Here is a 17,001-nt window from a genome sequence, read left to right as displayed (position 1 = left end):
ATTCCTGTCTGTGGACCACCCTTGCCCAATGTCCTGTGCCGTATTTGAAAGCCTATATGCCAATTGCCATTTTATCAGTATGCAGTCATATGCCTGTGTGTTTTAATAAATGGCAGAGAGCCAAAGCCTGACATTGCAATGTATCCTGACAGGATTTCTTTTTAAATGACTAACTCGACCTTAAACTACTGATTATGGTTATGTCTGAGGCTGATGTTTCAAATAGCTGATGGCCAAGGTGCATTACCTAACACCTTTGAAGTCCTTGCAACAAGTCATGTGAAATAATTGCATCACTGACTCTATAACTGTGAAGGTATGTTGGTAGCTGACACGCCATAGTCACAAGCTGATATAAAATCTATAGGCCTACAGTAGAGTTGTTGTTGTTTTAGATAAATAAACAGAAAGACAAATGGAAGACTTCTTGAAAGCATATGATGCTATTATGGTATAATAAAGATAAATGAAAGTGTTTGCTAATTTTCTCTTTACAGACTGTAAAGTAGGCTGTGTCTGCTACTTTAGACCTGTTATATCTGGAAGATAAGTTATGTTAAAAAAAAAGACAAGAAAAAGAAAGCAAATAAAGGAAAAGGAGACACGACTTGCTGAGGACAGCGATGTAACAATACCTGTCTCTGATGTAACAATAAAGGTTTACATTGTATCTTTGACCCATTTGACTTGGAACTCACCTAGACAAGAACGTGGCGGGGGTGTGCCACTTTTTCCAGTCAGTGTCCGCGCAGTCGATTGGCTACTGATGAAGTGGATAGCCGGCGGAAGTGCGCAACTCATATGACAGGAGGAGGGAACTTCATGTACTTTTCTAGATTGTGAAGCATCACATTTGGCCAGTGTAACTACTGCACTCGCCGGGACGGTCACCTAGAAACATCTGAACTGACAGCTAACACAATGAAGATCTGGACCTCTGAACACATATTTAAGTAAGTGTCTCATTAAATCTTTAACATCAAACATAAACAATTAGCTATGTTTAGGAAACCTGGATAAATTCCAATTGAATTATCTCGCCATTTGCTAGCCAGCGTTAGTTATGCAAATGTTAGCCATAGCCACCCTAGCGAACACCGCTAACAGCGTAAAGAATTGTTATATCAGAATTGAACTGGTTATTTTTTTTAAGTTAGTGATAATGATTTGTTTTAGATTACTATTGTACCTCAATAAGTTGTTTGTCATTTGAGAGGAACTGACTAATGTCAGTGAAGTCTTATGTTAACGTCAAGCTTTTGCCGGTGTCCGGAATGTATGATAACGCTAGCATATTTGGCGGTGTAATGTTTAGATGAACGGCCTCATGGATTTGTAATAGATTATCAAGCATGAATACTACAAGTATACCTTTTATTAAAGCAACAACAGATCCTGGTATGAAAATGTACTTTGGAATGTGTGCATGGTGATGTTGACTGGTGCTTTACATGCTGTCCACCATAAACTTAACGCTATTAGCAAGTCCTAATGTTAGCTGGGTAGCCCACGAACAGACTAGCTTAAGCTAACTTACGCAATGTCATTTTGGGGAACGTATAATACGAAGCAAGGTAGCAATTTAGTTTGGTCTGATCCTTACACATAATTTATTAATCATCGTCAGTGATAATAGCAGCTACTAACTGAAACGTTAACGTATATTTTGGCGTTAGTTTAGTGGACTACGGTGTTAGTGCTAGCATTAGCATAGCGTTAAATCACCTTAGGAGTTCTAAGTTAGCCTAACGTCACGTGAGTGAGCCTTTTAAAGCACATTTGCGATTGCGGGTGTAATTTCAGATCCTTTGCTTAACACTTGAAGGTTATTGGTAAAGGATCATTTTTGATGCTCGGCATGTCCTGACCAGTGTTACTGTTGCACTCTCTACTTGTTGTAACGTTGATCAATTGATAACACGTTTGGATGCAGTGGTGCATGCTACGGTGTCTTAAATAAAATGGGTATATTATGTAATGCTTTTGGATAATAAAATACGATTAATGTAAAAATGCACATGTCGATGTCTCTATAGGGTAGTATTACAATGAACTGTCTGCTCCTGCCCGCTATCAGATCGTACTACGAGAATGATTGCGTAACTACCCTTGACTGAAAAGCTAGCGCTAACCTTTTCCCCAGTTTTTGCCGCGCCGTCTATTTTACGTCAGTGTGCACATGGTTTCTCGGGAACACCAAGGTAACAGCTCACATCGGGAAGTAGCAAAAGGGTTAATATGGTAGAATATTCTTTTTTTCCAATGTGTGGATGGGATGCAGCGACGATTGTAAACATGCGAATTAACATCTCGAAACAAATAGGCGTTGCTTCAAATTATCTTTCTTTGAACGGGTAGTGTCTGATGAAAAAATGTGACTTGCAGTGCAATAGGCCTACAGTCTCAGTGGTTACAAGGTAGAGCTGAAGTTTTTAATTCGATGTCAGAAATCATGTGGAAAGAGTAGGTGTCGATTATATCGATAGAGCACATCTATAGCGCACGTTTTAAAACAACGTCAATAGACTAGCAGCTAGAGTTCTGAGATAGAAACAGTTAAAAGTCCCTTAGGTATTTTAACAAGTAATGAGTCTTGGCCTTAGTTTTTCACTAATCTTGTGCAGCTCACACGGTTTAAATTATGCTAAAGTGAAACTGAGTCCTTGAATGCTCCATGTCATGTGGCTAAAATGAACTTAGCAAGACATCTCTTGCTGTGAGACAAAGGGGGTACCAGTATCAGTGGCAAAGGCTATCCAAGGACCCACATAAAGCACCCTTTGTAGAAGATTAACTAATGTTCTTGCGCCACTATGCTTCTTAAGCAGTCTAGGTAACTGTCTGTGTCTGTCCTATTTTCTACAGTCACCCATGGGAGACGGTGACCAAAGCTGCAATGCAGAAGTACCCCAACCCTATGAACCCCAGCGTAGTCGGAGTGGACGTGCTGGACCGGAGTGTGGACACCCAAGGACGGCTCCACAGCAAAAGACTACTGAGCACAGAATGGGGTCTTCCATCCTTAGTCAAATCGGTGGGTTGGTGTTCTTCTAACATCATTGTGAACAGGATTCTTTTTTGCTAATGTTGCTGTTGATCGGTTAAGATTGTTCATGGTTTGAGAAGTCGGTCAGGAAGTGGTCACAGCCACGAGACGAGACGTTTTGAGATGGTGTCACTTCCTTTTGCCGCAGTCATGGCACTTCCACCAGCCCTATGCGCACTCACGTTATCTGACAATCCAGTGCCAAAATTAAATATCCCAGCCACATCACCTGGCAAGTAAATGTGTGCAAACAGCTGACCGTATTGAAGGTCTATATCTGTGTGGGAAGGTGGGGGTGGGTAGGGAGGTGGGGGGTACAGGGTGTTATGTATGGCTGACTGCCAGTTTATTCCGAGTCTGGCACATGCCGTCCAGGGCCGTGCCTCCCGTAACCCTCCTGGTGTGATGTAACTGCTCTCCACCAGTAGTGCTTCTTTTGGCGGCCAGTCAGATCGTTGTACGCACAGGCACGCTGAAGGCGCCGACCCTTGTACTTGTGCGAAGTTTGCTCACCTTGGCCTTTGCGGAGCTGACGTTGTGCAGAAAGATTTGGCCCAGTCCTCGTATCATTGGAGATGCAATTAGCTAGTTTCTGGAGATTGTGTGGAAATCTGTCTGAAAATGTTGTGCAAATACTGACAGGCCTGCTGCCCTCCAAGTGATTGCAATAGTAGGTCAGGTGCCTTCAGTGAAGTTAATCTATGTGCTGCTCTCTGGAGTTCTTTGTGTTGTCTCAGCTCTTTGAGTCATGATGAGCACAATCTAAAATCAGGTTACACTGGTTTTAGCTTATAGTTATAACTGAGAAAGCATTGCACAGTACTATTTGCTTTGTACTTTGTAATGTGGAGTAACATACTGTACATGGACTTATTATTCTCATAGTAAAATTAATTCAGATAATTAAATTATTTGGGAGTTTGCCTGGTAGTGATTAGTGTTCATTGGTTTGATTAATTTGATCACGTGTCTAGCAGTGTGTGAACTAGCTGGCCAATGACTGCGTGACTCTTCTTGACTTAGGTCCAAGAGAGGTCACGAAAGGTAGTACGAGTTGTCTATTAATAACATGCCTAAGTCCTCAGGCACTCTTTGCTCCCTACTTTCAAACTGGTTGACCAGAACATGCTAGATCAATTGCTACCTCACTATAAATGCCCTTCTAAGAACCAAGGAGCGTCAGTAAACTAGAAGCACATGCTACAGATGACTGTGGCAATGATCTGTCTAATGTGGATGAGGGATCTCTGAATAAGAAGGGCAACCGTCTGACTAATTACTGAGAGAGAGAGGATTAGTCTATATGGCAGTCGCTGTTGCTAGAGTCTATTGACCTCTCAGCCAGTAATGTCTAGTAAAGTGGGCACCTATGGAATACATGGTATGGTGATGTGTGGTTTTTTTTTTACTCTAATCATTATTATTATTATTATTGTTATTGTTACTGATTTGCCCTATGCTTGTGTTCCCTCAGATCATTGGAAACACGCGGTCGTGCACTTACATCCAGGAGCACTCAGTGGTGGACCCCGAAGCTAAGACATTTGAGTTACAGTCAGCCAATGTGAGTCTACCACAGCACATCTAACACAGCACATCTAACACAGCAGTCAAACTATGATACAAGTACAAAGCCTTGGTGTTCACACTGTGTGGGTTGGGTGTCCAGGCACGAGGCTTTGCCAACTTAAAGAATGGACCATTAGTTTGAGCCATCTCTGGAATGAGACTAAACCAGATTTGTGGTGAACAGAGTCTTTTCACTAGGGTGGATGTGAACAGAGACTTGACTGTTTGTTTGTTTTGAATTTATTTATTTATTTTCTGCCATTTGCAGATCACATTTACGAACATGGTTTCAGTGGATGAGAGACTCATATACAGGCCACACCCAGAAGACCCAGAAAAGTAAGACCTTCAATTCTCTTTCTTTGTCTTTTGTCGCGCTTGCGTTAACGTTGCATGGCGCTCTGACAGTTTCGAGGGCACGTTGGCATTAAGGGCTTGTGATGTCCTGGCCTAGTCGCCGAACTGTCTGGTCGTTATGGTGTCCCAAGGGATAAGTGTCCCAGTTGTGCTCACTGTGCTAATCTCCTACAGGACGATACTGACACAAGAGGCCCTCATCTCGGTGAAGGGAGTGAGTCTGAGCAGCTACCTGGAGGGAGTCATGGCGACCACCATCTCAACAAATGCTGGCAAGGTGAGTGTCTGGACCCGGGCAGGAGTGGACATGTTGTGTAAACCTCTGTATCAGATTCTTAATAGTACTTACTGCATGGCTTAAAGGGATATTCCGCCATTTTTGGAAATACGCTCATTTTCCACCTCCCCTCAAGCAAAACAATCGATATTTACCTTGTTCCCGTTCATCCAGCCATTCTGTGAGTCTGGCAATACAACTTTTAGCTTCAGCCTAGCATAGATCATTGAATCGGATTAGACCATTAGCTTCTCGCCTGCTAGCTTCATGTTTAAAAGTGACTAAGATTTCTGGTAATTTTCCCATTTAAAACGTGTCTCCTCTCAAGTTAGAAAGTGCAATAAGACCAACTGAAAATGAAACCTGGCGTTTTTCTAGGATGATTTGACATGGAACTACACTCTCATCTGGCGTAATAATCAAGGCAACTTGCATACTACTGGCACTACTACTGCTTGTTGTCTATGGGGACTATTTTCAGATGCTGCGTACGATATCACTGCGCCTATGGTACGTTTGCAAGTTGCCTTGATTATTACGTCAGATGAGAGTGTAGTTCCATGTCAAATTTTCAGTTGGTCTTATTGCACTTTCTAACTTGAGAGGAGACACGTTTTAAATGGGAAAATTACCAGAAATCTTAGTAAATTTTAAACATGAAGCTAGCAGGCGAGAAGCTAATGGTCTAATCCGATTCAATGATCTATGCTAGGCTGAAGCTAAAAGTTGTATCGCCAGACTCACAGAATGGCTGGATGAACGGGAACAAGGTAAATATCGATTGTTTTGCTCGAGGGGAGGTGGAAAATGAGCGTATTTCCAAAAATGGCGGAATATCCCTTTAAGGACAACTTAAGGTGTCCTGCCAAGGTCAGGATTTGACCTTTGGTCTTCAGTATCAGTATGTGGTTGCTGGATATCTTTTGAGAGCATAAAGTCAAGCGATCAAGTCATCAAATATGTAAACCATGGCAATGTATGTCTTGCATATCTTATGACCCATTGGAAATTGTACTTTAGACTTGATAAGTCAGCACGTATGATAACAAACCCTGGGTTGTCGTCTCTGTCCTCAGGGTCGGGAAGCAATGGAGTGGGTTATCCGGAAGCTGAACACAGAAATCGAAGAACTCGCCGCCACAGCCCGTGGAACCATGCGAGCCCCTATGGCAGCGGCCGTCACAGAGAAATGACCCTTCCCCTCTCCGATATCTATCTAACATCTCTCAGTCTAGCACCTCTTTCTCGATCTGCATTCCCTGCTCTTTCTTTTCTTCTCTCTCTTTCTTACTTCTCTCTCTCTCTCACTTCTCTCTCTCTCTCTCTTTCTCTCTGGAGACTCTTCTCCTGTGCCAGCACTCGAAGCCTCCTTCTGTGTTGCCCATACTTCCTTAGCTCTTTCATTTTTTTTTATTTCCATTCATGGAAAGGTATTCTATCCATCTCCCTTTGTCAAAGCCTCTACATTAGATGCTGAAGGGATACCCGGGCAGCGACACACAAGGAGGCTCATCATCTACCACAGCTTCAAGGCTCCCAAGGCGGTCGGTCTCGGAGTCTGTCTTTTGGTGGACACTTAAGGACTAGAGCTCATTCAGGTCACAGGGTGGCAAGTGGGGGGGGAAAGTGGATATGCAATAATAGAAAACTAAAAAAAAAGAGAACAGAACAGTACCAACGAAAAGGTCACCAGTGCCAGGAGCTCTTCCTATCTTCCTATCATGGTTTTTGTTTGTGTTCAGCCTTTGCACAAGATGTGTTCTGTGGCACTCTTTTTGTCACACGGCCAGCATTCTGAACAGTGCTGGTGGTTAGGTTACAATACAGCTTATGACTGTGCCGCAGACAGCAGGGGTCACCGTGCAAGTTAGCCCACCTGACTCGCGTGCCGTGCTCACGTGTAGGACGACACAAACACCAACAGCAACAGCCACTGGTGTGCAGTTATGAAAGGATCAGCCATGGTTTTTATGCAGCACAGTGCCAAGAGTTCTTCATGCGACAGCACTCCCTAAGCTTGGTTATATGAGCTGTGAATGCTTCAGTCCACTCTCAACAGCTATTCTGCTTAACATGCTGGGAAGGGTTTCCCTACTGGCTCCTCTGGACTTGAAAGTCAAGTACTGTACCAGTAATAACAAACAGTAATAAATAGTAAATAACTCAGATATTGTCAGATATTTTTTTATTTTGATATGTCTTTTCAAGAGAATATTTGAAGGGAACAAAATATCGCTTTGTTTTCTTTTTCTGATAATAGTTTCATAGAGAGGACCATCTTGAATGCATTGTATTTAGGTATTGATTGTAGGCTTGATGTGTAAGCAGACAGCTTTCTCTTTGGGCAAATAGGCCCAAAGCAGAGTGGCTCTCGGAAGAAAACTGCCCCAATACTATTGAATTTCCACCTGGCATTTGATATTTAGATTTGGTATATTAAAAGACCCACCACTTTTTAAAGCAAATGTAGAACTACATGATTTGAATTAGCTGTTTAAGACTAAGCAGTTATCAGAAATTGTTACATGGTGTCTCGGGACATGGTGTCCTTCAGGGGTCACCTTTGAAGGTGGTGGCTGTTGCTCATTTCAAAAGTTATGTCACCTTGTTGTCCCCAAGGATTGTCCAATCAATCATGATGGTACTATATTTGTTTCTGAAGTACTTAAAAAAAAAAAAAAAAACTCTGCATTTGTTTAACTTATTCCATTTTTCTTTGAAGTTTTGTCTTTATCCAACCTCAGAATGAAAACAGAGTTATCTAGGTGGGGAAACAATGCAAGGAGTCAGGAAACTGCTTTTTCTATTGAAGACCCAAATGTATGAAGTAATGACAGGACACGTGAAGAGTTATAAACATATGTTATGGGTTTTCTTTGTTTTGTTTTTAGTGATAAAAAAAGTTTTTTTTCTGATAAGGGGAAAATAAATAACAACTATTTATTTATTTATGATAGGCTTTATGTGTGTTTTCAATGCAGTGGTGATGGCGATGAAAAGCAAGTCTGCTCTCAGTGAGGGGAAAAAAGATGCTACAGGTGTACTTTCCAGAACACTTCAAAGTTGAATGGTTCAGTGTGTTTTATTGTGTTAAGTACAAAGTAGACAGGATGTTGCAGTCAATATTGTTAACACATTTTTCTAGACTCATTCCTGTTTGCAGTGTTTACTCGATATTACACTTTTAAAATTACTTCCATTGGAAGCCTTTAAAACGGTGAACTGCACTTAATGTCGGCTCATTGTCGGCGACATTTGTTCTACATTCAGACTTGACAACTGCTAATGGAACAGCATATCTCATTTCTTGTTAAAACATTTACTGATTGTCATTAAGTCATTGGTTGGAGAGTATTTGATGAAAATAAAGAAATGTAAAGATGATACATCATTCATTGTTGTTTTTTTAGAAAGCTATGGCCATGTAATGCTAAATTCTCAGGTTTAAATCAGATATGATACTACAGTCCTAGTTCATTAGATGGGAGGGAAATTGTGATGTGTCTAATCACTGAAAGGATGGTAGTACTTCATTATGAATTATATCCTTGTAATTTTTTTATCTCAAGGATTTTAGTGATTCGAAAAGACTTGGTCCATCACATAGTAATAGGAACATTGGGTTAGGTTAAGACGTAAGTAATTACCAAGAGGTGACAACCTGTTTTCTCTCATTTTCCATGCACATTGGAAAGGAAGGGAAGTGTTTTTGTAAGTTCTCTTTCTGGACAGAGGTGCCCTGAACTGTCAGTCAGATGGAAGCCCCTGAAAGGAAGAGTGAAGGGGGTCTAATGGATCCTCAATGATGAATTTGCCTTTAGTACAGAATGCTCAGGCAAGACAGTTGTGTCTGACAGTTACCACTGATTTTGGTTGCATGCTTGATGATGGGCCTACTTATGGCAGGACTGATTCAATTAGTGACTTCCTGATATACCATTGTTAAAAATGTCCTGTCTACCTTTCAGGCTCCTCAGGAGAAATGTGCTGTTGTGCTTTTTTAAAATCGATTCCATCAGCGTTATGTTTATGTGAGGGACAGATTGTAGACGATCTCTGTGTTCAAGAATGTAGAAGATCTCAACCTGTTCCACCACCTGCCCCTCCAGCCTGAGTGGTTTGGAGAGAGGGTGTGGGGTGTCAGGTGGTTTGGTCTTGCTAATGTACAGTCCCAGGGAGCTCTCCTTGATCCAAGAGACCATGTTTAGGTGTTCACATGTTGTTTGTATATGAACAAGGAGTGATAGTCTGTCATGTGGGCCACCAGGGCCATGTCATATTGCCACAGCATACTTGAAAAGTAACATTCCTTTTGTTGCAATGGAACCACATGTGCATGTAGAAAAGAATGGGTGACAACAGAGCCCTGTTGGATCCCCAGTATTTAAAACAGTGTTGCCAGATTTACATCCGCTCAATCCAAAACAAGTAATGTTCATGAACACAGCCAAGGAAATGTTCAAAAGGGGACCACGTCTATGGTGATATATTTTGTCTTATCTGCAATCTATTCATCAACATCTCCGATGCTTACTACCATACACTGTACACCAATTAATTAGTGCCGTTAATCTGACAATGTTGCCACCTAGTGTTCTAAGGGAGGTACAGCCAGAGTAGAATAAATATTACCCAAAATGACTTGCGGCGTGCAACGTCAAATACCATCGTTACGCACCCACGTTTAGCCAATAAGCAACAAGAGAAAAGCTTCCCTTTGACCAACCAGAGACGGAGGCTGGTTTAAAGGTATTTAAAAGAGGGAGATTTTGAAATTAAACAAGGGAAGTGGCTAAGGCTTGGCAACAGAAAAAGCAGGTTCTACACATAGGCATCTGTAATAGTGACATTTGCAGGTTATACACAAAATATTTTAAATCATATTGGAAGTTAAATATCCTGCTCAATAAGTACGTTCTCCACAGCCGTGTTTGACCTAAATCACAATCCGGGAAGACTTCAAACTGAGTGAGTAACCTTGAATAACCATAACCTAACGATAGTATATGTTAACGTTAGCTAACAGCTAACGATACTTATATTTTGTGGGAAATGTAGCTGTTGTGGTGGTAATCCTGTTGACATGGCTTCATGTTTTGTCAAAGCCGTGACGTTAGATAAGTTATGACATTAGCTAGCTGCCACATTTATCTTTTAAATGTAGCCCCTGTGTCACAAAGCAAGATAGCTTGTTGGCTAATGTTACTGCATGTTGTCAGTCCTAACGATAGCTAATGCTAGCTAGGCTAACCAAATGCGTTTAATGTGTTGAGCACAATTATTTAAACGCCAACACACAGCTTTATTCTAAATGTCCACTGTCGTTTTCCAAAGTTAACTCGTTACATCATTATACTTTTAGGCCGTGGATGCAGTGATCCAAGTTGACCAGAGATATCAGCGCACGGGCTAGACATCGAGAAGGTTGGTAGAATTTAGCATCTAACGTTACGTTCACTCAGAGTTCAATATTATTGCCAGATTTCTGAATGCTGTGCGCTGGGATGATTCTCTTTTTAATTGCTTATAACGTGCGATCATACCAATTCACGTTAGATGCTGTACCACAGTTAACAAAACGCTAGCATTATAGTCATTTGCTTGAATAGGGCCTACTTCTACTGGTTACGTTTTCGTTACCACCAACAGAAATGCATAGCCTACGGACCTACCCCCAGCGTCACTTGACAATATCCTTAATAGGATGCAGTTGTATAGATTACTTTTTTTGAAAATGTATATCCGAATTTGCAGTCCTGAGTAAAACAAACTATCGACTATCGTCGTTGAACAGATGCGCTTGACAGTCGAAGTGATATAACATTAAACGTCAAAGTAAAATGTCTCATTCTTCAGATGAGCAGCAACGGGCCTCAGAGGGTTCCAGTTCCACAGGCCTATGTTAAGCCTATGGCACCGCAATCACAGCGCATTCAAGAACAGCCAAATGGACCACAGCGGATTCCACGACCCGTCAGCCACCAAAAACCAGTGCATCACGCTCCTCGAGTGAAGCCAGCATGTCCGAATGATCAGAACACAAATCCAGCGCACGCCACAGCCCACCCCCCATCTCAATCCAAAACGAAGAGCCACCAAGGACCTGTGGCGACGGATACTTCAAGGGCCGCAGAGAGGTCGAAGCTGGAATTGCCAAGCGGTAAGAATCTCTACACTGCCATGTGCATGTAACTGCCAAAATTCTATAGAAAACCCTTCACATTTATTTTGAAGCAATGAAAGGCGAAATCCATCTCCGTTTCACAAACAATCGGTTGTACCTAGTTCGAGCTGCAACAGCCAGCCGCTAAACGCAGCCACGGCGGGGGCATGTAGATGGGAGATACGGATGTGCACCAGAGTGTTAGTGCTGCGTTAGCTGCTTTCTGTAACCAGTCGAGCTAGGTAAAACCGACTTCGGGTTCTGTCGTACCGACAATCTTCGGTGACCTCAAGAATATGTTAAACTTATGCATCCTTAATCGGTTCTGCATCCATCAGTTTAACGTGTTATTTATGCAGAGGTATGAATACTACTATTCTATGACCAAATGCACTATGAGACCCAGCATATTTACTTTTTGGCTGTTTTACCCCCTTAGAAAAATCCTGTGGAACATCTAGTTCAAAGTAAGTGTAAACACACATTTTACAACTGGAAATAATCATAAGGTACAATTGTCAAGTGGTGGCCAACTTAATAAATCGGAATAATTTCTGTTCTAGGAGTCGCTGGAGTCTGGACAATTTTGAAATTGGTCGAGCACTAGGAAAAGGCAAATTTGGTAATGTTTATTTGGCCAGGGAGCGTCAATCCATGTTCATCCTGGCCCTGAAGGTCCTCTTCAAGAAGCAGCTGGAGAAGGCTGGGGTAGAACATCAGCTCCGAAGAGAAGTGGAGATCCAGTCCCATCTCAGGTATGTTGGCCAATTGAAGTGAGGATGGTTATGGTTGTTTTTTTGTTTGTGTTTTTTGCAGTTCAATGGCATATTTACTCTGGTGGGAACATTTGTGCACCGTATGATGGCTTGGTAATTTCGGACGTAGAGGAAAAGTGTTGACCTACCTATCGCAGAAGGATTTTATTTCCCACAGTGTATGATCAACAACCAAGGCTATTTTACATTACACGGCATGGCTTTGAGATTAAACAATGTACAATTGGCTTGTGGCTGTTGCCATTCTGCCATAGATGAGATGTATTAGGAGAGTTTCAATTGCATGGGCGAGGAGGGAGAGGCGAGCTAGATCTGTTTTGGTTTAACGCCAACAGAAGTGATGTTACCTTAATCACTTGGAGCACCTTTTAATCCTGGTCATAGTGTGATGCTGGAGTCTGTTTGCCATAACCATTGGCTTGCTCTTTTAGCCGCCTCAGTTTGCTGCAGGTCTTTTTAGTGATGGTTCTCAAAAACAAATGCTGACGCTGTCTTTGCCATCAACCCTTTAACGCCAGTCTCCACCGACTACTCTGCTCAAAGTGGTCACAACACATGAACACTGTGGAACTTGCTGTTGCCTTCCAACATCAACCAGGATTTTTCCAATCCCCTGCTCTGTCCCATCTTCCTGTATGGCTTCCCTGTGTTGCTTGTATTTACACTGATGCCCACTCTCCTGTCTCCCTTGCACACAAGACCTTATACTCTCCCGGTGTTAATCAAGCCTATCTGTACCCTTCCCCCCCCCCCCCCCCCCTCTATAGGCACCCCAACATCCTCCGCTTGTATGGATATTTCCATGATTCTTCTCGTGTGTACCTCATACTAGAGTTTGCACCCAAAGGCCAGCTTTACACTGAACTCCAGCGCTGTGGCACTTTCAATGACCAACGGAGTGCTACGGTATGAAGTGTTTTTGACAGTCCTTGGTTTATCAATTATGCCTCACTATTGGTGTACAATTGTATTGAATTACGCCACATATGTGATATGGCTTTGTGTTTTACAGTATATCATGGAGCTGGCTGATGCCTTGCACTACTGTCACTCTAAGAATGTTATCCATCGAGATATCAAGCCTGAGAATCTCCTCCTTGGACCCAATGGCGAGCTGAAAATCGCAGACTTTGGTTGGTCTGTGCACACGCCATCGTCAAGGTATGACTATTTGCTTTTCTTTGCATACATTTGTAGATATTTATGGGGTCAGCATTTGTCCTGGGTTGCGCTGGTGCACCTATCTTCATAAAGGTGAGCGCCTAGAGTTTCCTCCCACCTCCACAAACTAAGCCTGTGTTCTCCTTTGACTGGTATTACACTGTGCACCGATACAGCAAGTGTTGGATTAGAAACGTCACAATACCTTATTGTGTCACAGGGGGGCTACACCAGATGCGTAACTGAAGCGTTCCGTTCGCGACGCGTAAAATCCGTTTTAGAAGATGGGTCTATTTTTCTCGAATGTACGCGCCACTGTTGTGTCTGGTGTAGCTACTTCCATTGACTACAGTGATTATTAACTGCTACGACCGGCTGCAACATGCGCGTCGCGAACGGAACGCTTCAGTTACGCATCTGGTGTAGCCCCCCTGTTAGTATCGAAACTTTTAAGAATTGCAGTGCTGTTGCTAACCTGTTTAGGCCTGCTGTTGGGTTTAATAACTTGTCTGATCTACGCAAACTTTACATCTGGAGAAAGTTCCTCCTACTATCCGGTTCCCCCATGTGTCATGTCGTCTGTCTTTCGTGTAGTGATCACTAAAATCATAGATGAACATAGCAAGACACTACTTTTCTGAGCCCTGCAGTTTGGTAGCCTGGAAATCCAGATCCAGATCTATGACAGATTTAGCGTCTGGCCTGCTTATCAGATACACTGATGTGATTAGTGCAGCTCGGCTCCAAGGATCTGATTAATGAGCGTCAGTGACTCAAATTCAAATTGTGCTCTTGTGTGAACTCTGGATTTCCACAGTAGCAGCAACTTGGCCTGCTTGAGTAGAGTTGGGAACAGAGATATTAGAATCGATTAAAATTTGATAAATACTACTAGAATCAATCAGAACCGGAATGTACCGGGAAAAATTGGCTGAAGCTGAATTTTGGTCTGCCTGTTGATTCCAAAAGACAATAGCCCCTTTATTGTTTGGATGTGACTGTGTTAGGCATAAGAAGCCAGCCTAGCACACAGTAGCCAGGAAATTGTGGGCTTGAGCCAGAGGAGTCATTTAAACCAAACCTGTAATTTACATCTGGCACTTGGGATTAGTGTCCACAAGTAATTGTTGCAGGTAACAATCGCAAGGAACAAAGATGAAATGGTGGTGAACTTTCACCTTTTTTGATGGCATAAAGCTGACATCTAGTGCACTGTGACTCTTCTATTTACTAGAGCGTGTTTCAGCAGCTACGCTGGTGTACATCCTAGATCATCTACAGCAGAATACGATTTGGTATAACATGCTGCTTTATACCATAAAACTTGCATTCACCTTTTTGGTTTCTTCCTCAGTCAAGACCTGTTTATTTCAACCGCTTGCAGTCTTTAGGTCCACTTCAACGTTAAACATGTTAATCATAATGTGCCCTGTTGGCTATTCCATTCTGATTTACTTGATCAACTGAACGTGCTGTATGTTGTCTCTACAGGAGATCCACTCTGTGTGGCACACTGGATTACCTGCCCCCAGAGATGATCGAGGGCAGAACCCACGATGAGAAGGTGGACCTATGGAGCCTGGGTGTGCTGTGTTACGAATTTCTGGTCGGGAAGCCACCATTCGAAACAAAGACACATGAAGAAACTTACCGAAAGATATCCAGGGTAAGATTAATGGAGGGTGGGCTGTTGTGGGGGGGGAGGGCTTGTTAACCCAAGGTCAGTAGGAAAGCCTGCAGAGTGGTGAGGTCAGCTGCACATACCACTAGGAGTACACTGCCCAGTCTTCAGGATGTCATTTACACCAGAAAGTGTCTGTCTAAAAAGTAAAGAAAATCAGAGACCCCCGTCACCCCAACAGTAGCCTCTTCTCTGTGCTGTGGTCTGGGAAATGTTACCGTTGTGCTGCCTGACTGCGGGTAAACCTTATGTCCAGTCTATTTGTGCCTGCAGCACATTCATCTTCCATCCTCTACCCTATTTATTTTGATTATAAAAGTATATCTACGTTAAACTACACACTGCAGTCACTTAGTCACATTGTACTTAGGATAAATGTATAAAATCTGGTCCTTCTGCGTGACTTGTTGTATCTAGTGTGTTGTATTGTTTCTGACTTGTTGTTGCCTCCTGCAGGTGGACTTCAGCTTCCCTCAGCATGTGAGTCCTGGAGGCCGAGACCTGATTAGCCGTCTGCTGAAGCACAACCCCATGCACCGGCTACCCACCCAGGGAGTGATGGCCCACCCCTGGATTGTGGAAAACTCCTCTAAGAAGCCAACCATCCCACTTCCGAACAACCCCTCGGGTATCAGCCAGTGACCTGATCGGGGCCCCGTAACCTTGGGATGTATTGGGCTGTCGTATTGGCCGCGGATTCATGTGCTCAACAGTGGTGCTTAAGGAGAACTTTATCTGTATGACTCCTCCCTGTTTCTTAATGTGAACGTGTGTGTGTGCGTGTCATGTCCTGTGCCACTTTTCCATTTCCTGTCCCTTTCTTGTGTTGTGCAAACAAGCTGTTGGATGCTCCTCTGTAAATATTTTACTGTTTTGAAATTATTAAAGTTTAATATTTTACCTCCCATCTAAATGTTTTCAAGAGGAATTGTGTATGAGGGATCACTTTAATAAATATACTCCAGAGATGTTGCAGTAATTTGGATCTTGACGTTGAGACGAGACTTAAGTGTTGACTGTGTCCATCATGGGTTTATTGCAATCACTGTTTCAACTGTTTTTAGACTGAATAAAGCAAGCTTTTTGAAGCATCTTCTGGTTTATTTATTTACTTTTACTTGCTAAAGCACTTAAGTCTGCAGGTTACACGGGTGTTTTGAGAGCAGAGATCAGTGCATGATCACTAGTTTAGTTGTCTGAACTGATGTGTTGAACACGGATCATGACATGGTCCTCATTCAAGCTCTCCATTCTTGTGTAGTGAGTGATTTTCTGAGTTCATTTGCTACTGTTTGATTTTATCTCTAGAAATTAATTCCATCTTGGTGTGCATGGTAATTCATGAAATTCTAAGTTCAGTGTCTTTATTTACTGTAGGTCATGCCTTTTTCTGTGCATGTGACTACTTTGGGGGAGATTATTACTGTTGCTTATTTTACCAATGTGCCGTGTTAACAGGTTATTTTCAGACCTACATTAGTTTTCTTTAGTGCGTATGCAAGCTGATTGGTATCGTAATTGATTCATTTCCAACAGAATCCAACTAACTGATTTCAGACTGTACCTGAATTCAAATAATTCAGGAGATATGCAGCTCTACTCAAGTTAGCGCTTTTTTTTCAGTCTATGTCCAATAAGAATAATCAACTGCTTCATGGTGCAGAAACCTAGACAGTAAAAGAAACCACACTAAAATCTTATTACTAAGCTCCAGTCATTTGACATGTCGTTCTGGCATAAGATCGCTAGGGGGTGTTAAAACACCTCAACTGCATCCTGTTAGGCGATCATGAAGAGGATAGTCTACAAAGACTCCACTTAAGTATACTTCAATTAAGCATGCGCTCGGTAGGCTACATAGAATAGGCCTACCATAGTAGTTAACCTTCATGTTTCTTTATATTCCTTGAGAAACCAAAGAAATTAACGTCCAGAGTTAAATTAGCCTACATAGGTGAGTAGCCTGACGTT

The 17,001-nt window shown here is 42.4% G+C and overlaps 3 protein-coding genes across 4 annotated transcripts in view; 2 read left to right on the top strand and 1 right to left on the bottom strand.

Moving 5' to 3' along the window:
- camk1b (calcium/calmodulin-dependent protein kinase Ib) overlaps positions 1–743 on the bottom strand; it is a 43,317-nt gene extending 42,574 nt beyond the window's left edge. The window contains exon 1 of one of the 2 annotated variants that reach the window (XM_062545862.1): positions 699–743. The gene's annotated coding sequence lies outside the window, so the exon portion shown is untranslated. The remainder of the gene's footprint in view (positions 1–698) is intronic. The other variant, XM_062545863.1, reaches the window with a different exon arrangement.
- A 65-nt stretch (positions 744–808) lies between these two features.
- prelid3b (PRELI domain containing 3) lies at positions 809–8,633 on the top strand. Its single transcript, XM_062545865.1, has 6 exons — positions 809–953; positions 2,866–3,034; positions 4,521–4,610; positions 4,884–4,954; positions 5,147–5,249; positions 6,326–8,633. Exons 1-6 carry the CDS (start codon positions 922–924, stop codon positions 6,440–6,442), a joined length of 582 nt encoding a protein of 193 aa, XP_062401849.1. The 5' UTR covers positions 809–921; the 3' UTR covers positions 6,443–8,633.
- Positions 8,634–10,033: 1,400 nt separating this feature from the next.
- On the top strand, positions 10,034–16,121 carry aurka (aurora kinase A). The gene is made up of 9 exons (XM_062545860.1): positions 10,034–10,217; positions 10,612–10,673; positions 11,106–11,409; positions 11,852–11,879; positions 11,976–12,167; positions 12,956–13,094; positions 13,201–13,349; positions 14,841–15,015; positions 15,487–16,121. The coding sequence occupies exons 3-9, from the start codon at positions 11,106–11,108 to the stop codon at positions 15,670–15,672; spliced, it is 1,173 nt and encodes a 390-aa protein (XP_062401844.1). The 5' UTR covers positions 10,034–10,217; positions 10,612–10,673; the 3' UTR covers positions 15,673–16,121.
- The last annotated feature ends 880 nt before the right edge of the window (positions 16,122–17,001 follow it).

This window comes from Sardina pilchardus, chromosome 9, assembly GCF_963854185.1.
Source record: "Sardina pilchardus chromosome 9, fSarPil1.1, whole genome shotgun sequence".
NCBI lineage: Eukaryota > Metazoa > Chordata > Actinopteri > Clupeiformes > Clupeidae > Sardina > Sardina pilchardus.
Note: the sequence above shows the minus strand (reverse complement) of the source record. Positions and strands in the feature narration are given on the sequence as shown.